At 32.8% G+C, this 23,614-nt stretch overlaps 3 protein-coding genes across 3 annotated transcripts; 2 read left to right on the top strand and 1 right to left on the bottom strand.

Moving 5' to 3' along the window:
• Nucleotides 1-69: 69 nt before the first annotated feature.
• Nucleotides 70-7,605, top strand: LOC110991647 (mitochondrial 2-oxodicarboxylate carrier). Its single transcript, XM_022257093.2, has 4 exons — nucleotides 70-612; nucleotides 980-1,252; nucleotides 3,849-4,030; nucleotides 7,239-7,605. The coding sequence occupies exons 1-4, from the start codon at nucleotides 271-273 to the stop codon at nucleotides 7,369-7,371; spliced, it is 930 nt and encodes a 309-aa protein (XP_022112785.2). The 5' UTR covers nucleotides 70-270; the 3' UTR covers nucleotides 7,372-7,605.
• A 333-nt stretch (nucleotides 7,606-7,938) lies between these two features.
• On the top strand, nucleotides 7,939-9,981 carry LOC110991646. Its single transcript, XM_022257091.2, has 3 exons — nucleotides 7,939-8,202; nucleotides 8,290-8,671; nucleotides 8,912-9,981. The coding sequence occupies exons 2-3, from the start codon at nucleotides 8,292-8,294 to the stop codon at nucleotides 9,714-9,716; spliced, it is 1,185 nt and encodes a 394-aa protein (XP_022112783.2). The 5' UTR covers nucleotides 7,939-8,202; nucleotides 8,290-8,291; the 3' UTR covers nucleotides 9,717-9,981.
• A 214-nt stretch (nucleotides 9,982-10,195) lies between these two features.
• On the bottom strand, nucleotides 10,196-17,224 carry LOC110991648 (ecdysteroid-regulated 16 kDa protein). The gene is made up of 4 exons (XM_022257094.2): nucleotides 17,063-17,224; nucleotides 12,039-12,152; nucleotides 11,183-11,301; nucleotides 10,196-10,800 (listed from the first exon to the last, which is right to left on the bottom strand). The coding sequence occupies exons 1-4, from the start codon at nucleotides 17,124-17,126 to the stop codon at nucleotides 10,660-10,662; spliced, it is 438 nt and encodes a 145-aa protein (XP_022112786.2). The 5' UTR covers nucleotides 17,127-17,224; the 3' UTR covers nucleotides 10,196-10,659.
• Between the last annotated feature and the right edge of the window lie 6,390 nt (nucleotides 17,225-23,614).

The following is a 23,614-nucleotide window of genomic DNA, read 5'->3' as shown; positions in this document are numbered from 1 at the left end:
CTAGGGATTTCAAAAAACCGGTATTTGATTTGCAAACTGTTACGGAAAATCCTAAATTACTTTTAGTTGTGCAAGAAAACACAGACTGTAAACACGATTATACACGTCGTGTATTTTTGTTTTGCTTTGACGTTCTAAATAGGGCGCAATTTTATAATATTTTCAAAATAAACGCGCGACCTTTGGTGGAAATTATTCGATAAAAAGCTTTATGTGTTAATTATTAAGTGAGTGTCCAGTGACTTTCTGAGTAAAAATATATATTGAAAAATGCCTGAAATTGAAACAATTTTAAAACAAGCTGCTATGCAAGTTGGAGCTGGAGGTAGTGCTGGATTTATTGAAGTATGCATTATGCATCCACTGGATCTCGTAAAAACAAGGTTGCAGTTGCAATCTACAACGACAAAAATTCATCACTCTGACCCACATTATTACCGAGGGATAATAGACTGTATGAAGAAAATGCAACAACATGAGGGGTTATTATCATTCTGGAAGGGAATATTACCACCAATTCTAGCAGAAACTCCAAAACGAGCTGTGAAGTTTCTTACCTTTGAACAATATAAACGGTTTTTTATGTTTGGCTCACCGACTCCAACACCTTTAGTTAGTTTTGTTTTTATTTTTCCCTAATTGATTTCCTGCTTACGTTTTCTTTTAAATAACTTAAATACAGTTAATTTTAATATATAATTATTTTCTTACATTCTGTTCTGTATAAAGCAGATGGTTATGGCAATTTAAAAATTATGTCCGTTTCGAGGTGTTCTTAATGTATTTACAGTTGCATAATTTATTTTAGTAAAATATTATCAACCATAAATCATAATATGAACAATCCCAATAAATCTTCTGAGTATATAAATGATACATTGTCACTACATATACCTTAAAAACTACTTAATATGATTACACTGTAACATTTCGTACGTAAATGTATAATTAGGTACTTACGTCTTACTTATATTTACAGACATTTGCATTAGCCGGCTTAGGAGCAGGTATCACTGAAGCGGTGTTAGTGAACCCGTTTGAAGTAGTCAAAGTGACTCTACAGTCAAATAAGCAACTGGCTACACAAAGCCCCAGCACTTGGGCAGTGACAAGGGAGATAGTAAGAGAAAGTGGACTCGGCTTTAGAGGGCTTAATAAAGGATTAACGGCGACGATAGCCAGAAATGGAATCTTCAACATGGTCTACTTCGGCTTTTATCACAGCGTGAAAGGATACTTGCCAGAATACCAGGTACGAATTACACTTGTTAAATTATGTATTGCCAATATATTAAAATACTACGTACTTTTTTGGCTGGTAAAAAAGTAAGTCTTGGAATTTTTTTTTGTAATAGGAAGCAAACTCATCCAATGTTAAGCGTGCAAATGTACAGATTCAGTGTTTATGAATAAGAGCGTTAAGATTAATTACGTATATATTTACGTAAACGGAATGAAGAGCGTCCTATATTTATATAAGTTTAAATATTTTTTATATTATAAGGTCAAACGGCCAGTCCAGATGTTAAGTGATACCGTCCATGGATACCCATTGCCAGAAGGCTCGTAAATGCGTTGCCGGCCTAGTAACTATTACTCCGTTCGTGAAGAGAAGAGAGATCACTCACAGAACGCGTGTTGAAAATTGTGTGTAAATCGATTCATACACCAACAGCATGTAACAACAGATCGCCTACCAAATATAAATATCTATTAAAATATGTCAATGCTACAGACGGAATAATGTGTACGTGACGTATTAGCTGTAGAAATATGGACCGGCTTAGTGAGGGAACTTATTTCGTCTGAACATGGACCTAGCTATTTGGTTCATAAAGTTTTTTAGAAGTATCTGATGCTAACCTTTTGCCAAAGAGCTTGCTACAGTACTAATATCGCTATTTTTGGAGTTGGGGTAGGATTATGGACCAAATGTATTTTTATAACAAACCAAAAATGTGTAAAAAATTAAAATGTTTGCCACGGTAATCATTTAGATATATATACCTAAAAAATAGCTTACGATAGATTATCAGAACCGATACAAAGGTCATAAGAATCGGTAAAGCTTTTCAAAGGAGAGACTAACACTAACTTGAGAATTTTATGTTTATATTATATGTATATAGAGGTTGTTTTTATATATTTAAATAAGTATAGTAGCTATTGAGTGTCAAATCAAACATACAAGTTAGCTACATTTTTGTTACAATTAGAAGAAAGTTTTCAAATTAAATTTCATTTGCAATTCGTAATGCAATTCTTTATATTTAAAAAAATGAACCAATATTTATTCTTAACAAAACCATTAGCGAGGAGCGATAAGCATATCTTTGCCCCGAAGTGTTATCGTACTATGACACTACGTGTTATTTAACAAGATGTTTTACTCAGTCACATTAATATCTAATAACTATTTACTCGTATCCTGCACTGCTCAGTTGTGTTCCGCGGTTACACTAACTAATATACTATCTGTTGACTGTCCAACTATGAAAGAACTATCCAACAAGACTATCCAACAGAAAAGTAACATTAGAAATTGATTCGAGTTACGCCCAAAACCAATAAACTATTGCAACCCATTTTTGACCATCTAAGATAGACATCTTAATCCAAATATTGAAAAGTGTGCAAACCAATGGACGGATTGTAATCTGCCGATACAAGCTATCCATGGTAGTTCGGATTGGTGTATATGGAGTAGACTTTTGTATGAAAATGACTGTTCAACTTTGCCAATATCCTATCTTAAGATTGTAACTTACACCACTTTTTAAACTATTTAAAAAGCTATTTGATATGTTTTAAACATAGACATGAATAATAAAATATTATTTGTACGGTTCTATTTACTTTATATTGATTATAAAATATGAGTGTAAAGAGCGAAGAGATTGCGTCCTTTCATCATTTATCAGATTCAGAACAACGCTGACTTATCGCTATCAGCCTGCTACTCCCATTTCTGAGGGTTCTAGCCCTGGTCGCGGAACAATATACTTTTCGTATATATACGCATAACACACTCGCGTGCCATCAAAGTACCTAATTAAATACTGCCAGAATCATTTACATTAAATGCATCGATATGTAGAGGTTACGCATAACCGCAGACTATTAATTATTGTTGTATATGTTTTAGTTATGTATCAACAGTTTACTGTTTCTAAACACGTTCGTGATACATAATGTATATTTATGTACTCAATCGTATTTAACATCTAGATACCTTAAGTTTTTTTTTTTTTTTTATAGAACAGGGGGCAAACGGGCAGGAGGCTCACCTGATGTTAAGTGATACCGCCGCCCATGGACACCCTCAATGCCAGAAGGCTCGCGAGTGCGTTGCCGGCCTTTTAAGAATTGGTACGCTCTTTTCTTGAAGGACCCTAAGTCGAATTGGTTCGGAAATACTTCAGTTGGCAGCTGAAGTATTTCCGAACTTAAGAAGGAAAGTTAACTTAACTTATATAAGTTTAGTTTTATGTTTTTATAAGTTAATTTATTTATTTCATATTACAAAAGTAGGCGAATATCACAAATCTAAAGCGGCGTTGTTCTTTGTGTTTATCAATCTCTATATATATATATAATATTCTCGTGTCACAGTGTTAGTTCCTATACTTCTCCAAAACGGCTCGACCGATCCGGCTCAGTACCAGTCGGCTCAAGTAGACTCGGCACGTTGATGGCAAGGGACCAGCGTATATCGTTGAGTGCGGTATATGTCTGCACATTTTTACCATGACAGTCCGTGATGTCCTGGCTTGTTGACATCACTGCCACAGTAATGCAATCAGTAATGATTATCGTTATTAAACATGATTATAACATTGATATTCCAGGATCCACTTCTCGAGTTTGGGCGGAAAGTCTTAATAGGATTTACGTCGGGCGTCCTAGGTTCGTGTGTGAATATACCTTTTGATGTTGCCAAGAGTCGAATCCAAGGTCCCCAACCTGTGCCTGGAGTGATCAAATATAGTTCGACCAGTGGTGCAATTAGTCTCGTCTATAAGGAGGAAGGGTAAGTAGCTATAATCTTTACACAAAACTCACACTTATAGAATGATTCATTAATTTCGTATCATTTAACCTCTTTAAAAATGATTCAGTGTACATGGTATATTGAAGCAAGTAATTATTCAGTACATGTATTTAAATGAGTTTTAACCATTTTCGTCGGTCATTGTTGGCCTAGTGGCTTCAGCGTGCGACTCTCATACCTGACGTCGTATGTTCGATCCTCAGATGTGTTCAAACCTTTCTTTCTATGTGCACATTTAATATTCTCTCAAACGCCGAAGGAAAACATCGTGAGGAGACTGACTTACCAAAGACCCAAATAGTTGACGGCGTGTGTCAGGCACTGGAGGCTGATCACCTACATGCCTATTACCCTATACAAATGATCATAAAACACATACAGAAATCTGAGGCCCAGACCTAAAAAGATTGTAGCGCCACATATTTTAACGTTTTGTGTATTCTTCCCTAAGAAATAGCAACAGTTGTCATTGATCAGGTATATTATATATATATATATATATATATATTATATATATATAATAATATACCTGATATATATATAATAATAAACTAGGGAAAAATATTATTACTATAAGTAAAACTGTTGATATATAATTAACTAGCTGACCTGACAGACGTTATCTTGTGTACATAAAAACGATGTGTTAAATATAAAGAAAATCAAAACAAAAAATTTCACCACAAAGCAGTCTCGCAGTTTAGGTGGAGTTCAATAACTCTAACTAATTTATATGGATCCTAAAAAATAACGTAGGTAACATTTAGGTACCATATTTTATTTATTATTATATGCTTGCATTGTCTCTTTCGTTTGTCCACCGGTGTCTGTCGTGGTCCAGGCGTGGCCAGTTGATTTTCCGTCACTGGGTTTAATTCGCTGTATTATTATATTGTTATTGGATATTCTTAGATTTTTCAGTATGTTGAACCGAAAAAATATTATTGTTTTATTCTTGATCTAGTGGGTTCAGTTTTGCCTTTAATTCAATCCTATTAAGCGAAATAAATGAAAATAAAAATATTAATATGAATATACTATTGCTAAAATACTTATATTCCACGTAGACGAAGTATCTCCTATAATCTGCATTTACATGCATTCGTGACAATCGGTAGGTACTGTAAGTCGGTTACTTTGACCGTGGCACAGATTAAATATATTTGCAACGTATTAATACTACCGTATATTACCTAGCTATAATAGATGTTTGTCACTATTTGCTATAGTATTTCAGATTGTGTTTTTTTAATTGAAATATATGCAGTTGACTCAGATATTGCGACATCGTAACGTCTTTCGTAATGGATTCTTCCCAGGCTTACTGTATGTTCTCACGTCATGCCTTTGCAATTTTATTGAATTTGAGATAATCGAGGCATTCTACTTAGAAGCATATTAATAATTGAATGTGTAGGTATCACGATCATAATAGATACGAGCTATAAATAAATAAAAATTATAGTCTAGAGTTCCTAACAATAAGTAGATTTACTCACAAAAGAGCAGTTATATATTCAAATGAACTAAACCCGATTGAATTGGAACCCGAAATTAGACGCTACCGCGTAGCCGTCCCAAGAAAATTGGCGACGGAAAGTTGCAGTTGAAGCGAAGAGGGAAAGACTTGAAGCGAGTCTCAAGACCGAAAGCGATGGAGACTCGCTGTGGACGCCGCCATCTACGCGTTATAGGACATTGAACCTAAAAAAATTAACTAAAACAAAAATTGAGTTCAGTTACTTAGTTTCCCTGTATTGTGGCCTAAAATTTGATTAACCTCGTCACTAAATTTCATTCACTCTGAGCCAGCGACCCAAAGTTTTGTATCACCTACACTTAAATAGAAACGGTCTTGGATAATCTGAAATAAGTAGTTGAATTAGTTAGGATCAATGTTTTAAAATACGTTGGCGTAATGCCAGTGTTTCACTAGGTTACTAATTACCTATCTGATTAAAATATCTGCCTATTGTTTTACTCAATGTAGCCCTGTTTATTTTTACTTTATTCTTGTCATACTTTATCTATTACTGATAAGATGACTTACACAACAATGTTTTATCGTATATATTTTTCTCTATTCGAGTGCAACCATATTAATGACTAGATTTATTTATATAATATAACTCTGGCTATGTTTTCGTTTTACATTTATAATATGTTATTTCTTCGAATATTTTATATAATTCATTCGTTCATGATTTAAATACTTTCATATGTAGTCTTAAATATGCCATATAATTATAAGCTTTTTTATAAGAGATTTTTGTAGGATTTCAAATGACAGCTAAAAATCTATCTCGAACAATTACCATACATACGTATATAAATAAAATAATTCTCAAACCAACAATAACTAGGAAATGGCTGTGGGATTTTAGTAGGTACAATAAAAATGTTCCATGTAATAACGTCCTCCGCAGATGCAATCGGGCCTTGTATGCATAACAGAATTTCCCCACGCTAAAAAAAAGTGTTGCTTATTTATTATCATCGTGAAGCAATGCCCTCTCTGGAACATTTCCAAATATTCGTAACTGAAAATACAACTCACCATTACCTGAATAACAAGGATTACCTGTTTACTGATAATAAGACTTGACGATTCATATACATATGCATTTATTTACATTAAACGTTCGGTTAGTCATAAGAGTACCTAAATCAAATTTAGAGATAACGGGAAATGTACTGTCTATTGATTATATTTTAATTTATTGGTTCGATATCAAATAAATTGAATTTTCGGTATCTCCAAAATACATTTAAAAAGCAGTGTAATATTTCAAAGAATAAAAGCGTATTTCAAAAGAAAATTGAAGTGTTAAATAATGTATTAATTTAAAGAATGAAGGAATATTAATTTTTATTATTAATTGCACAATAGTTATAAATATCATGAACTTTGATGCATTCATGCTTAAAATAGTTACGCACTAATCTATCGCATGATACTATTTACAATTATAAGAAAATAGTGACTTCTTCTTCTGCCCTGTATCTACCCTATCATATTATATACCAATTATCATATACTATATAATTCATATAAATATAATACATTTATTGCATAAATGCGATAATACATTATTTTGTTACGATTACGATATTCTGTCGTAAATTTGAACTAAAACCTAATATTATTAACCCCGGCCCCTAACTGATAAACTTGATTTTGTTTCAGTTTTCGAGCTTTGTACAAAGGATTGTTGCCGAAAGTACTTCGGTTGGGCCCTGGTGGTGCAATAATGTTGGTTGTGTATGACTATGTCTATCACTTCTTAGAAAATAAGTTTGACAGTAAGCCAAATATTTAACAGTTTGTAATATATCATTAATGTTTGTAAATAAACAACTTTGGAAAATACCAATTGCCACATACACAAAAACGGAAAAATTGTTTTTTTTTATAAGTGTTGATCGTATAGAAAGTATATATTTTTATTACTAATCGTGAAAATGTGCTGTGATAGATTAACGATAGGTATGTATTAAGGTACCTAAATTACCGTCAGCTGGTATGAGTCGATAATAAATAATAATATAGGAATAGAATATTTTTGTTTTGTGTTATTTTATATAACATGCATTTTTTAGCTTAACAGAAATAAAATGCCTTACCTTTTTTAGCGAATGACATAGTTAGGCTTATTAGTTAGTACAGTAAATTTTTATAGGTACAAAGTATGAAGGGTACCAGAACCAAACTTTTTGTTTTGTTATTAGTAAGTACATTGTATTTAATATACCAAAGGTATACAATATAATTGAGCATTTGTTATAATTTTCAATAAATATATAAAACGTTACATCTTTTATTATTTCCTAAATTGATTTTATAAATGTTCATCTTGAATAAGAACAATCGATCCTCTTACCGATTTTAGGCCATCCCTACTTTCACTGTTATCTGTTGCTGCTCACTGTGAACATAGTACCGATTGGTGGTTTGTGTCAAATTGCGATATAATTAATAATACTACAGACTACACTGATGACTGAACTGCCATATTTAGTAAATACAATACATAAATTATTAAAAATCAAAACAAACATAATGATCATTTTTGTTAATAAGTTACAATTTAATTTGTAAATTGTAAGTTTTAAAATTTCTTCACGCGACTAAGTCACATGAGATCTTAAAGGTAAACATCTCATAAATACTTACTTAACATTATTGATAGGATGTTACTATTTTCATATATAAACATGAAATTTGTGAATATTTTCAGATATGGATAATTTACAACCAACAGTGAGTTTACCTCATATCGTTCAGGTTTATCAGCCCGCTGTTCAGCCACCGCTCTCAAACCAGGACCCTTTAAATGACTCCTTAAACTTTCAAAATGTTCTTCAGAGTCGAACAGTCATGTCTTGTCACCAAATTCACTTGCAGAATGTTCAACAGACTATGCAAGCTTCAATACCAGGGCCGCAAAATGAGTGTCAACCCCTGCATATTGCATCCCATGTAATTCTACCACAAGTGCCACTAATTAAACATTCTATAAATGGAAGTGTTCATCAGCAGTACTATAGTCAGTATAATACAGTATCTAAAGAAACAAAACCAGAGCTGGATCTTACTATTATTGTTAAAAATGAGGATTTGTAAGTTTTCAATTTATTATGTGTGATCTGTATAGAGATTATTTAAAGTTTAGAATTTTTTTATTAATTTATTTGTGCATATTTTATTATATATTTCTATGTTTATTATATTTATTTTACAAAAAGATTGTTTCAAAATTTCACTATTCACACACTTAAAAACTGTATACATTCTGTAGAATTATATGTAACATAGTTATATTTGAAATTAGATTCTATTAATTATTAGCAAATTTCCAGGTTAAAATCTGAAGTGAGAAAAAAAATGAATAAGGATAATTTAATTAGGAGGCGTCGAATACGACGTGTGCCAGACCCTAGCCAGTGGCAAAACAATATTCGTAAAATAAAATGTCAACAAGGTGAAGCTTATATTAGTCGAAGAGGGAAACTCGTACCAGAAAAACAAATTTGTAACAAAAAAGACTGCCTAAATTCTTGCCGTTTCAAGTGCATGGAGAAAATCAATGATGAAGACAGACAACTTTTGTTCAAGTCATTCTATTCTCTAGATACCAATGAAAAAAAGTACTTCCTTCTAAATACAACTGAGAGACACTTAATCAAGACTAAAGATAGGCCGTGTGATGGCAAAAGAAACTATACATTCAAATATTTCTTTTATATAAGGACAGATAAGTTTATTGTGTGTAAAAATTTTTATTTAGGAACACTAGCAATATCTCAAAAACCAATATATAATGTGCATTTAAATAAATCTGAGGTGAATATTCCAAAAAGGGATGGTAGAGGTTTGTCTAGTTGCCATCCATTACCAGAGGGAGAAAAAGATAGAGTAAGAAAGCATATAATGTCCTTAGAAACAATTGACTCTAAGCCAATAAACCCATTTTCTTTAAAGCGGCAATATTTAGATTCAAATCTGACTGTTAAACAAATGTATATGATGTATGTAAATGAATGTGAAAAAATTGGTGAATCTCCATTAAAAGAATCTATGTATAGAAAAATATTTAAAAATGAGTTTAACTTATGTTTTAAAAAAGAGAAGGTGTGTGGTAAATGTAAGGGTCCAGTTGTATAGTAAAATAGAAAATGTATAAATAGTCCAATTAGTTTAGTAATGTTTATCAACACTTGGAATTTGAGAGCGAGTGAAATGGTCAAAACATTAAAGTTTATTTGAGGGTTATAGTATTTTTATCCAAGAGTTAGTATTTAAATATTAAACCTGATAAAAAAAATTGTACATAACAGTTTTGTGAACTGTAGTTAATTTTTCACCTGCAATTGCATAGAAATAAAATTTTTGTACAGTAACTTTTTACAAATTATACAAAGAGTATTTGTAAAATATTAAAACATTAAAGTTTTTCATCGACATTGGTTTCATTTACTTTAGATTTTTTTAAGGAGCAGTCTCGTCACAAAGGCAAGTGCAACACGAGGTCGCTGTGCAGATATATCTTTTCTGTACTCCATAAACTTGTGATGAAACTATTAAAATATATTTATTTAAAACATGAATTCATTTGAGTAGAGGATTTAAATGTATACCCTAAATAATTAGAAATATTTATTTAAAAGCTTATATTACGACTTTGGACACGGCAAGACTTTTACAAATTTAAAACTTCTTGCTGAAAATGATTGAATATCATCTAAGAACTAGGTAACTATATAATCACTAAAACCTTTCTGAAATGCAAGAACAAACTTTATTATAATATGCAGTAAATAGGTTTGAGGCAAATTAATATCTTCAAGTACGCGAATGAAAGTTGCTTTAAAATTCAAAGCAACCTTAAGTAACGTTATTTCCGATTTTGGATGTTATCAGTTTACTGACACTGCACTGCTAGTGTCTTCTGTTAATGCCACTGCATATGCAATACAGTGCACACAATATAATATATTGGAATCATCACATTGCCTATATTATAAAAAATCCGCACATTATTATTCATCTTACGTTCTATACAGAAATATCACAAAATATAATATTATTTATATCTATTGTTAGACTTCTATTTAATCTGTGCAGGTATCAGAACGCAGACTAAGTCCTCTCCAGCATCAGTCTTCAGTTCCCATTTCACGTCAACGCTAACTTTTGGATACGCTTTGAGGACCGCCAATGTTGTTTTGTACGCTTGTTTTTCGCCCGCCTTGAACAAATAACATATATAATTAGTATAAAAAGCATATTTTGTACTATTTATTAACAACAAACAGCAAACATAATTTGGCAGGCGCTTACGTTTCTTCATTTCAATATTTGGATTAATGTTTTTTTAAATAAAGATGTCTATCTTAGATGGTAAAACATGGAATAAGATAGGTTATTGCGTTTGGGCGTTAGTTAGGCTACTGTTACAAGTATGTTTGTCCAAGTTTAAATGAAAACACGACGTATATTACGGTATGAATGTTTTATAATAACATAAATCAGACTATTTCCTGCGTGAAACGACTTAATTATCTTGAATAAATATTTATTTCAAACAAATCAATATATCTTAAAAATACTTCAGTTAACACTAAGCCTACCTTAAGCGGGCAAGACAGACCGTTACCCTTGCAAGCGTCAGGCTGTGAAATCGGGAATGGAACCGGCAAATTCATGATGACACCATGTACTACTGTCTCTACCGAAGTAACCGCTTTAGCTGTAACATTAAATAAAATAGCCTGTTCACGGGTGCGATATAGTTTTCTTATGGTAAAATAATTCGTAAATATAGAAAAATATAAAGTATTATTTGTATGCATGTATAATAAATGTGCAATGGAGGAATAAAGAAGTACCTACTGATTATTGTCTAAAATTTTTTACAATACAGCGGTTCACTATGTGGAGCCAACAGCTCACTGAAGTATTTCCGAACCAATTCGACTGGGACCCTAAGTAAATTTGACGTAGGGTCCTTCAAGAAGAGAGCGTACCAATTCTTTAAAGGCCGGCTACACACTCCCGAGCCCTCTGGCATTGAGAGTGTCCATGAGCGGCGATATCACTTAACATCAGGTGAGCCTCCTGCCCGTTTGCCCCCTGTTCTATAAAATATAATCATATTTATTGATAATTTTCTTGTATATAGGTACACTTATTTTTCATGTTTTTCTTATAGTTACTTTTTAAATCCTGTGCCAGGATAATATCAGACTAAATACCTACTTGTTTAGGTCCAAAAATCGATGATCACTGCGATTTAGCAAGATTTGACTATGATAAAAATATATGTATTTAAATTGCCCCATGTTAGAATTAACTTACACACAATACTTGCACACTCTCTCAGCAAAACCTATCTAGCTATCCATAGCTACCTTACCACCACTTAAGGAAAACACCTAAGTTAATAAAAGCAATATGACTGATTAATTTTCATAGATGTATACATACAAGGGGTAAAGTCAATGTTGATGGTGACATTGGAATTTCTCTTAAGAATACAGGACTTCGCATCCACGGAACAGCCACTGACGCCCACATCATGGATAGTAGCTAATTTAGAACCTGAAATAGAAATAAAACATTAGGTTCTTGGTGTAATTCTTAATGTTTATTTTATTTTTAACAACATACCAAAACGTTTCGCAATTACTAATATAACCGCATACACGAATTCAAGTACGACCAGTCACCACAAGTAGCACTCGTTAAAAAGTATGACGCATGGCCAGACATCGGCTCCCTCGCCATATTTTGGACAACCTGACGCATGGACGCCGCCACAAGCAAAGCGAGCATGACTATCCTTGAATTGTGAACAATAGAAATAGGTCAAATTCAAAAGAAGATATTTTTTACAGTATAGAAACTAAAATGAAGCAGGCTCTTTGTCAGTTCTCTTAACGGACAATTAAAAGCGTATGTTAATCTATTATGTTAATTATTTATTTAAATAAATTATGTCATGTGTCCGATTTTCGAGAGGTTAGTTCTAACTGAGGATACGAATAGTAACGGAGTTCCATGTCACCTCCTAACGCATCAGACACCCTGAGGCCTAGGCTCGAAGCCTGTGGCCTAGGTATTTTAGTAACTAGGATAGTTAAACGTACGCTCACGGCGTTTAAGCTGGGTTCAGTTAAAGATTTCAAATTAAACAAATATACCTACACATTGCTAACGACCCTTTAGAAATATATAAGAATTATCATAGTTTAATACGAGTTTACCTATAATTTGTAAGTTAAGTCTAATCAACGTTTATATATAAAATAATTCAATGAGTAATAAAGTATAAAAATATTGTACAACCATGTAACTCGTTTTATAAAAATTATTAATAAGCCTTTTTGCAATATTAGCCTTCAAAGAAATACCAGGAAAATTAAGGATGAAGAAAATTTTGTCTTAATCCATATTCATAGGCATTTAACAGTCAATTAAGCTTCAAAGTGAAACGTTTTTCTAATCGTTCTTAATATTTTATAAGAAATTGCTATTATGAATTTCATAATCAATTTCCTTTACCGCTAAGTACATACAAATTCAATTTATTTACCCAGTGGGCATAGTTTATCCAGTTGCAGTTGAATTTAAATGCCTTAATTGAATCGTATTTTTCGAACCATCACTAAATAAAATAAATCAGTGGTGCTACAACTTCTTTAGGTCCTGGCCTTAGATTTTTGAATCTGTTTCATGATCATTTTTTAAATCTAATAGGCAAGTAGGTGATCAGCCTCCAGTGCTTGACACACGTCGTCGACTTTTTGGGTCAAGACATGTCGGTTTCCTCACGATGTTTTCCTTCACCATTCTAGCAAATGTTAAATGCGCACATAGAAAGAAACTCCATTGGTGCACAGCCCGGGGTCGAACCTACAACCTCAGGTAAGAGAGTCGCACGCTGAAGCCACTAGGCCAACACTGCTAGTACCAACCAATCGAACCATCACCTAAAAACTGAAATACTAACTACTAAACTAGTTAATTTAATCGAAGTGATGGTGTAAGTTAATGTTGCAGCTCAGTTTAGGCTTTTAGTTAAAGAGCTGTGTTGTTCAGTGGCTCCAGTGGGCGTGGCGGGATGCGGACAAGGCTACGATATTACTGTGTAGGACCTTAGGTGATTTCCGGTGACTTTGGGACAGTGGGGTTTTAATGGGTAGCCACAGAAGACAGTCCCACATCACAACACCCGTGCCGCGGGACACGTCACACATTTTACCACGGAAAAAGGGGCTTCAGCGTGTCACCCTCTTCCCTGAGTTCACTCGTTCGGTGAAGGAAACATTGTTAGGAAACCAATGCTTTGCAAACACATGTTTTAGATCCAAGTAAACGGCGTGTGTCAGGCACAAAAGGTTGTTAACCAACTTGCCACTTAGAAATGGCAAAGGACAATATACAGAAATCTGTAGGGCTGAATTTAGTAGTGCCACTGGTTTTGTAACTTATTCCCGATAAAATCGCAATCATAGACATTCCATAAGGATGTTCAGGTACTTGAGTGATTATTATTATATTCATATCTTATTATTCTTGGGAAATCTTGGAAATAGAAGATCTTTGTTTGACTTTGTATGATAATCAGATAATAAAAGAAAGAAAACGTGTTGATAATCATTTAGAAATTGATAAGATTAAATTATCGTTGAGTGTTGTAAGTAATAACTCTTTTATGTAAGTTTAACTTGATTATCTTTAACTCTATTTAGTTAATTTGAAAAGGTATGTCAGACATTTTTGTGTCATTAATCATTCCGACTCGACAGTCGTTTAGTAATACATATTTGCGGTTGACCCCTTTTTTTATCGCGATTCAAATCGACGACTTCGTCAACCATGAGTTTATAAATAAAAATTTCGGGTTTCACTTTATGAAGATATTTATATTTTCCGCCTTACCAAAGAGGGTTTGAGGATTTTTTTATGAACTGCATACTTCTGCAGGTTGATATTATTTAACAGAAGTAATTGAGTGTTTTTTTAAATATTAAGTAGTTGTTCATGTTAAGTTAGATTGTAATGTTACATGATGACTTACGACGGAACCCAATAATTTATCCACTATCCCGGATTGAAAACAATCTGAGAACAGACCATGACAGTCGATCGATCTCCTATCTGCATCTCAATAACGAAATCCTATAAAGATAATCCATTTTTGGTGACGGATTGAATGCGATCTCTTCGCTCTTTACACTCATATTTGATAATCAATATAGATCAAATAAAGTAAATAAAACCGTAAAAATAATATTAAAATATACGTGTCTATGTTTAAAATGTATCAAATAGCTTTTTCATTATTTTAAAAGCTGGTGTAAGCTAAAATCTTAAGATATAATATTGGCACATTTGACAGTTCAAAGGTGCCACATACCTACACCGATTCGACCTACCATGGATAGCTTGTATCGGCAGATGGCTTTTACAATCCGTCGTTTGGTTATTGGCACACTTTTATCATTTTTTGGATTACGATGTCTATCTCTGATGGCCAAAAATAGATTGAGATAGGTTATTGGGTTTTGGCTTTAGTGAAGACAAATAAATAGAAAGTTTTCTGTTTTTTAATTATATTCTGTTTATCAATATTATCTATTTTGTGTATTGTCTAAGTGTTATTTGGCTTAATATGGATATGTGTAGCTGTAGACGTACTTATAAACAAAAAAATAAAATAAATGAAATGTTAGGAATGTAAATGATTATAACTAATATATTTATATTACTTATAATCATATCATATAAATACTTTAAAACACGATTATATTCCATTTATATAAATGTTATAATTACCTGCCCTTATGAATGTATTATATTGTTTTTGCCTGTACTATCATGAATAATATCAAACTAAGTCAAGCAGCAGTGGATATTTTTAACTTCAAGGAGGTTATCCGTTTGACCTGAGTATATTAAGTAGATAAGTAGTATATATGTTTTATTTAGGCTTTACACGCGTGATTTACTTTGTTTGTCCACAAATTTCTTCGATACAAAAAGTCATTATCATATAATAACAATCCACTGAGATTTATATCTTATTTACATAAATTGTACAAAAAGTATTATGAAAACGATGTATAATATATTACTCTAAAATGCGGCATCTGTCGGGGACAATGCCTCCTTTTTACTATTTTACAACATCAATTTTTCATCAATTTGGTCGTCCCATCGCTTTTTTGGTCTATCAAATATAAGGCAAGGCAGCAAGCATAAAACCGTTTTCTTCAGTTTAATAAGGAGCTTTGAGGATTTATTTAAGCTTCAAAACACCATGTTGTGATGACGCGGCGCTGTCTTTGTTTCCAAAGCCATTGTCATATACTCGTATTCATAGAAATCACACATAAACCAATTTGAGAAACAATCGATGTCTTTTTAAAATCGCTTTAGTACTTTTTGAGAATACCCATTTCGAGGGAACACCACGGGCAAAGTCACCACCGAATTTATCAGAACCAATTTATTTCATTTATGACTTATTCAGAGTTTTTAAAAAATCTAGTTGTACTACACAGAACGGCTCGGTGGTTGATACACAATTTTATCTTAAAATAAAAAGCATTGAAGAAAGGAACATAATTTTCAGACGTAAGGAAAAAATTAGTATGGTAACAATGAGATGTTAGACTGAGAATATAACGAATACTTTGTTTTTTAAAATAGCTTTAAAAAGCAAACACTCACTAAGAATTTATAAAATAGATAACAATGGCAAACACGTAAACAAATTCACATTGCGACGAACCCAAGTGAAACAAAAAAACAAGTGAATCATAACCTGACGATCGGCCGAGTTAAATCAATATGGATTTATTTAAGTCAACGTATATTTCCACAATGTATCCATTAATTGGCGTTAATGAAAGTGTTATGCGTAATATATATTTCTGTCTGAATCAGAGTACATAAAGTACTCTGATTCAGAGTAGGTTAAATAATAATGTGTACGTTATCAAAACTATTGTCAATCAGTCAATATTATTAAGTCAATACATTTTGTTTGTCATTGATCTAATGAATGTAACTAGTTACAGAAAGTGCAGGAGATTTTCTGCTAATGTTCAAGAAGCCCCGCTTGGTTATGCTTTAATAACTTTTGAGATGACACACTCGCGAATGTGTTGCCGACTTTACAAGAAAATGTTGTTTTTTTTCTTCAATAGTTCTAAATAAAATTTAGTAAACATAATTTATGGCTTCAAGATAGCTGCATCATCTTAGTGTCGGAACCACGGGGTACGTGAAATGGTATACAATACGTCCTAATTACAAAATTTTATGTACAAGGACATATGCCGTTGTATGAGCAGGTACCGCATTGTGTTATTACAATTATAATTCGACATAATCAGTATAACACAAAAATTGTACGATAAACTTATTGTCGATACTTTTCCGCCATTTATAAATATTTGTTCGTAGCCATATAGAAAATAAACTAAAACCTCTTTACTTACCACAATCCGTATAAAATTTAGCCTGTGCACTGGCCACTAACAAAGCGACTAAAAAATAAAACATTTTTGAATCTTTGGAAAATCGCGCGCTAACGAATTGTTCGACTCGCGCGTTCACACTGACGATAGGATGGACTCACGACCTTATGGTTCTTTATGCGTCCGCGCCGGTCAAAGAATATAATTTTATTGTATCAGTTCATTGAACGTTAACATAAATAGTTTATAATCTGTCGCTTTTTGGGACGAGATAATCAAATAATTTATAACAACAAGATTTTAGTTACCTACTTTATAAATTTGCTGGTTAGCAATTTGACTTTTTTATGTATAACAGGGGGCAAACAAGCGGGAGGTTCATCGGATGCTATGTGCGACTGCTGCACATAAACATTCCTAGAGGGCCAGAAAGTACGTTGCCGGCCTATTAACTAAACAAATGCTCCTTTTAAGTGCGTTTATAACGAATATCCAGTAAAAACGAATATTTGTTACGATTGCCAACAAATCTTAAATTACCTGTAAAATCAATAAAGTTAATACCATAAGGTTATATCTGTGTAATAAAATGAATAGTCTATGAGGAAACCGGAAGCGCACAATAGTGCAAATGTTTCAGGAAAATTGTGCGCACACGTTGCGCATTACCGATTAGTCTCGTTATTCCAAACAAATAATTGTAAATATAAACTTATTTTAGCTACTTAATATATTCTGGTTAGCTATTAAAAATACTCTTACGTTTTTAGAACAGAACTCGTCACAGATATGAAGTACGGTCCAATTACCTCGCTAACGCAACATGCGTTATTTTGGAGTTCTAACAAAAGATTGCTGTATTACATCTCGAAAAAAGTTAACAACATGCCGAAACAGGCAAGCGCAGTGTAAGATTAAGAATTATCAAGAACATTGGAGAATCGTTGAAGTCTATATTCTATCGTTACAATGAAGATACTTAAAAAATCTTGTTTTAATCAAAATTTAATTTTCGTGTACTTTCTATGTTGGTTATTTCGCCTATGTACTTGCGTGTTGTTCTCACGAGAATGTAAGTGTGTGCTCCTATTTCACCACCTACTGCTGATAGAGAACCAATCTTTTTTAATAAATCATTACTTAAGATGTCATGTGTAATGGTTGCAGCTCCTAACAAACATTGTGTAAAATACTTATAGATTATAACGAATGACGAAGAGTTTATTGCCAGTTCTTTGTTCTACGCCCTTGATTTGACAGACCTTCTTACTGGCAGTAAATGTAACATTTTGATAATTTAGCTTTTAATATGTATTATATTATTGTTCATATATGTACATTGTGTTACCTAAATAAATACATTTTGGCTTGACTTGATACCCCATTTTTCCCTCCAACTCACTGATGTGCTATTTGAGTATTCTGACAAATGAGTAATGTCTGGATATCCATAGATGTTCTCCTCACATATAAAAATCAATTTCGTATCGTTTAATTTATTTTTATTATCTCCTCGTGATTGTTATGTTTGTCTTGCGCTTGCCACATTAAACATTGTATTTCATTTTTCTTGTATCAGTTTGCCGTGCGATGACAAGTGTTTATAAATAAATAACCAATATTGATATCTCTGAATGAATCATTCATTGTCACTGATCAATATAACCTTGATGACATCATCTATTGAAACTAGAATTTTGATGTTGTTCTCAATCAATCAGATGGACTGATTAAGGAAAATTTGAGACTTGTTGTGGGAAGTAACGTGGTAGCTTGATATATTCAACCTCTTCATAACATCCATGATTTCTACCTGGTGTTAAGTTTAATTATGCAGAAAGAAGATAAACTTTCTAAAATCTTGATTCTTGTCGATCTGGTAAACATTAAAATGTTTCACAGTTACGAAACATTTTGTATTTGTCTTTTTATCCTATTTTATTATTTCACCAATTTTCCAATGTGCTCCAAAACGAAAAATCTCCTGGTACAAGCGATATATTTTTAGGCTTAGTTTCGTTAAAGACTAGATAGAAGTTCACAAGTACACTTTCTTGTACGGCGAAGGAAAACATCACAAGGAAACCGGCACAGAAGGTTGATGACTTATTTGCCTATTAGAAATTATCACAGAACAGATACAGTAATCTGAGGCCCAGACCTAAAAGTTACTAAATAAAAATTATAATGACATTTATACCTATGTACCTTTTTTATGTAACCAGGTGTTATATATAAATAAGGTTAAATGAATTATATATAATAACAGCTGTACGTCACCCTACTGTTCTAGTCTTTCTGGTCAATAAATTCTTACATAGCGCAGCACGAAGCTCTGTGAGATGAGAGTTTTAATTGTAATATCCTGGCTTAATAAATTACGTCGTCGAGATAAAGTTTCTTAGAAATCCACTTTTACACTCCCACGCATTATCACGTGTTAGCAGAGTGTACAATTTAATGCAATTTTAACTTTAAATTACAGAATCTTTTAATGTTTTTTTTTTTATAGAACAGGGGGCAAACGGGCAGGAGGCTCACCTGATGTTAAGTGATACCGCCGCCCATAGACAGTCTTGATACTAGAGGGCTCGCGAGTGCATTGCCGGCCTTTTAAGAATTTGTACGCTCTTTTCTTGAAGGACCCTACGTCGAATTGGTTCGGAAATACCAAAATGTTTAATTATATATTAAATCAATCACAACGTAAATAGGAAAATTTAATTTTAGTTTCTTTCATGCTCTATTTTTGGAGACTTAATAATATTTAGCAGCATTATGTTGGCAGACTATTAACATTGGCCAAGGCAGTCATAAACTTAACGTGTTAACATAAAAATATAATCCTGAAGGAAGACCATGCATTTGTGTTAGCCAGTATTTATTTTGTTGATTTATCAAGGTCTTGTGCCTAAGTAAGACATAGCGCACACACATAATAATAATATACAAAAAATAAGAAAATTTTTCTTTTCTTTTATAGAACAAAGTACGTTTTAAGTGTGAAATGCATGTGGGTTATGGTTGTAAATGGGCCTATTCTGTCAGAGTTGAACGAATGTGAATGAAGTGAACGGACGAGAACTGGAAAAACTCTTCGCCTCTCGACTCCTTTTAATCGGGAAGAATTCTTTGTTACAAGATTGTGTTCTATTACACTTTGCTGTACATGACATGTCTTTATATTTTTACAAGATAGCATATACGAAATCAATTCCTATCCTTATTTAAGCCTAAGCTAACGTGAGAAGAGGGAAAAATCACTCTTTTTAGAGCTTATTACACATTATTTTAGGCATGACTGTGGTCCAGCTATAAAAAAACTTACAATGCCCTTTGCTTTTAGTTCAACAATGCGTTCGTGGGGCTACCACGCAATAGCAGAGCATCTTCAATGTTTTGTTGTGCTTGTGTGGACTGTTTTTACGCCAAGATGCGCAAGCGAGCTGTATCATACTTTAACACAAACTCAAAGTAACTTTATATATTATATAGTTTAGCCAATACACTTATGAACATCAGAAAAAAAGTTAAATTAATTGTAAATTTACTACCAGTTGGCAACCCAAGGGCGTAGAGCGGGCAAAAAGAACTGGCAAGAAACTCACCGCCACTTTTTTAATCGCCAAGTTTCGAGTCATACAAATTGTTTAAACTGGAGCATATCAATCCCATGGATTAGGAATATTTAATTATTCGTCAAACTTATAAAAAGCTTTATTGATTAATTTATGTTTAACGAGATCTTAGAATTTATTTAGTAATAAATTCTCTAGTTTCGTTTGGCAGTATGTAGTAATGTAGCTATGATACACAACGTATATGATATCTCTGGTAAGGCGCAGGGAACCCTACCATCATAACGTAATAGCGGAAAGGCTCTTCGTGGGTGTCTGCATGTGCAATAATTAATTATATGATTTAATATGCTTTTAGCTATCCTACTACATCATATAAAATTAAGGGCAGTATTCTAACTTCCACAATAATTTGTATAACACTCTAGTAGTCACGTTTATTACGGTTGAATTCGCAACACATTGAAAGCATTGTTATGTGCCTATCTCGTATCTAATCTGTTGTTTTAATGGTAATTAGGTAGGTATAGTTATGAACGTTAAAAAAAGAAATATATTAATGATAAATCTAAACAGATCTCAAATCAAGGGCGTAGAACGGAAGGAAGAACTGGCAATATTTTTATCTTGTATTTTTATTGTATTTTTAATTTTTTTATAACATTTACATTGCCATATATTTTTAACAAACGTTTGTAACCATAGATACAGATTATTATGTGGTAAACTTGAATAACTAAATAATTATGTTTTATTTAAGCATTAAATCATTGTCACCCTTTCGTTCTAACTGTAAGATGCTTACGCTGTAATAAAGATGGTTTGTTTTCTTAGGATTACGTCCTCCTTCATAGATTGTATCTTAATTACAAAGGTATCTTGTACCTTCGTCTGACCAGAGATTATTAAACGAAATTTTTAATATTAATAGAATTGAATTTAGAAAATGCCTTTTGGTGAAACCGGAAAATATATTCATCATAATCTGCATTAAGATTAAATGGAGGACAAACAATCATACTTTTATGCGTTATCTTGGATGTTTGAAAGTGTAAAGATTTAAATCCGGGTATATAAAAGTTATTTCACACCTAATTATTTAGTGTTTAAACTCAGCTGTCCAGACAAAAACACAATTCACTTTATAAATTTTATTTTTAATAATTCGTAGGTTTATCCGTATAGGTGGTATATTTTTTTAATCATATCAATACTAAGAGACCCAAAATAAAATGTACCAGCGGACCTGACAGACGTTGTCCTGCATGATATTTTAAGCGATTAGGATATCAAATTATGAAACTATATCAACTGCAGCGCCATCTGCCGGGCTGATATGTGAATCTAAACCATCTACCGCTCCACCCAAACACATATAATTTTTTTTAATCGGTTCAGCCGTTTAAAAGGAGTTCAGTGACATTCATACATACAGTAGAAACCAGTATATATGTAAGCAATCCTAGCTTTTAAGTTAGATCAAACTGCACACGGTGTGCAAATTAAATTGAAATCGGTTTAGTAGTTTAAGAGTCCATAGCGGACAAATAACGTTACGCGTAGTAAAATGTCGAATGATTGTTGATTATATGTTTTATGACAGTAAACAAATAAAAACTATCTTGTAAAAAAATAGGCTATTTGATCCGACGGTAGGAGTTTATAAATACTCCCGAATCTACTATAGTTAATAATGCCCAAACGGCATCTATGATGTACCGAAAGAGTCGATAGTCATTTCCTATTGCGTAAACTATTGTCCCATAATGGTTATTGTCAGTAATTGATCACACCCACATCGATACCATTATTTAGGACTACAGATAAAAATAAATATTTCTATTCTTACACTTTTGGTTATATATGTTATATTTTACGATATTTTCGACGTGTAGAGAACGATCTTTACAATTTCGCTCATACTGACCCTATATATCGCTGCAAATTTGTATAATTTGACACCTCTTGGAACCGGATCGCTTCACTGGGCCACTCCACAAAAGAGACTTCGGAAAAAAATATTTAAAACTCCGACTAGGAACCACTAGTAAACCATTTTTTTTTATATTTTTGATTAGATTCAAAATAAATTTTGGATTAATAATCTCCACTAAAAAAATGTTAATTTAATGTTAACTTAGGGCCAGGAGGCCTCCACTCCTTTGTGACCCCGAGGCCTCCAGACCTCCAAATCCGACCCAGACGTTTGCTACAAAATGATCTACTCTATTCGTTTATTAGTCTATTATTTGCGAGAATAAAATACCCATTAGCATAAATATGCATAAGAGTTTTATTAGGTATAAAGTTTAATTACTCTCATTGTATATTTATTCACGTTATTTATATAGTGTACCTATAATAGGATACCGTCAGTATAACATGACATACCTATTTGTAACGCTCTAGTACATTAAATAAATTTACTCTAATTATTAACTGGAAACTTAGAGCATACGAGAAGGACGTGTTTACTTGATTCCCTACATCAAACCTTATATGGGGACCTAGCCATCGTGATGTGCCCGAAAAGGAAGGCCGGAAGGAAGAAAGGTCGGTAACGCATCCGCTGGCAGAGTTGCAGGTGCAGGTGTCCAGGCGTGGCGGTTATAATTTTATTCAAAGCCTCCTCCTTTGACTGCGATCAGATTTAACCCTCTTTTGTTTGTAATGGATAAACAAAACCGATTGTTTGATATTTGGTATCAAATAAGCTGCTTTATCTTCTTTTTACATTACGGAATTATCAAAAATAATATAAATGTGGGGAAAACGATTTCCTTTTGCTATCTTCGTTTCATTGAATGTATTAATAGTAATATTCTTTATATCCAATAAACTTCGCACATAATAAGTTACAACTATTAATTAATGTATATAAATAATTGACATTCTTCTTTTGAGCGAAATTGTTTATGTAAGACTGTTATGGTGTTCAGACTTTAAGATGTCATTGGAGTGTTGTAGATAATTGAACTAAATTTCGTGTACCCCC

The sequence above is a fragment of the Pieris rapae genome, chromosome 6 (genome assembly GCF_905147795.1).
Source record: "Pieris rapae chromosome 6, ilPieRapa1.1, whole genome shotgun sequence".
In the NCBI taxonomy this organism is placed as follows: Eukaryota; Metazoa; Arthropoda; class Insecta; order Lepidoptera; family Pieridae; genus Pieris; species Pieris rapae.
The sequence above is the reverse complement of the archived record's forward strand: the minus strand, read 5'-3'. Positions and strand labels throughout refer to the sequence as shown.

Excerpts from the sequence above, each read along its gene's own strand:
- LOC110991648 (XM_022257094.2), bottom strand. The coding sequence starts at position 17,126 with ATGTTTTATTTTTTAGTCGCTTTGTTAGTGGCCAGTGCACAGGCTAAA. Across the intron at positions 12,153-17,062 it reads TAAATTTTATACGGATTGTG|GTTCTAAATTAGCTACTATC; the intron begins GTAAGTAAAGAG and ends TTTCTATTTCAG. Across the intron at positions 11,302-12,038 it reads CAACATTGACTTTACCCCTT|CTAAAGCGGTTACTTCGGTA; the intron begins GTATGTATACAT and ends TTAATGTTACAG.
- LOC110991646 (XM_022257091.2), top strand. The coding sequence starts at position 8,292 with ATGGATAATTTACAACCAACAGTGAGTTTACCTCATATCGTTCAGGTT. Across the intron at positions 8,672-8,911 it reads ATTGTTAAAAATGAGGATTT|GTTAAAATCTGAAGTGAGAA; the intron begins GTAAGTTTTCAA and ends GCAAATTTCCAG.
- LOC110991647 (XM_022257093.2), top strand. The coding sequence starts at position 271 with ATGCCTGAAATTGAAACAATTTTAAAACAAGCTGCTATGCAAGTTGGA. Across the intron at positions 613-979 it reads CACCGACTCCAACACCTTTA|ACATTTGCATTAGCCGGCTT; the intron begins GTTAGTTTTGTT and ends TTATATTTACAG. Across the intron at positions 4,031-7,238 it reads CTCGTCTATAAGGAGGAAGG|TTTTCGAGCTTTGTACAAAG; the intron begins GTAAGTAGCTAT and ends ATTTTGTTTCAG.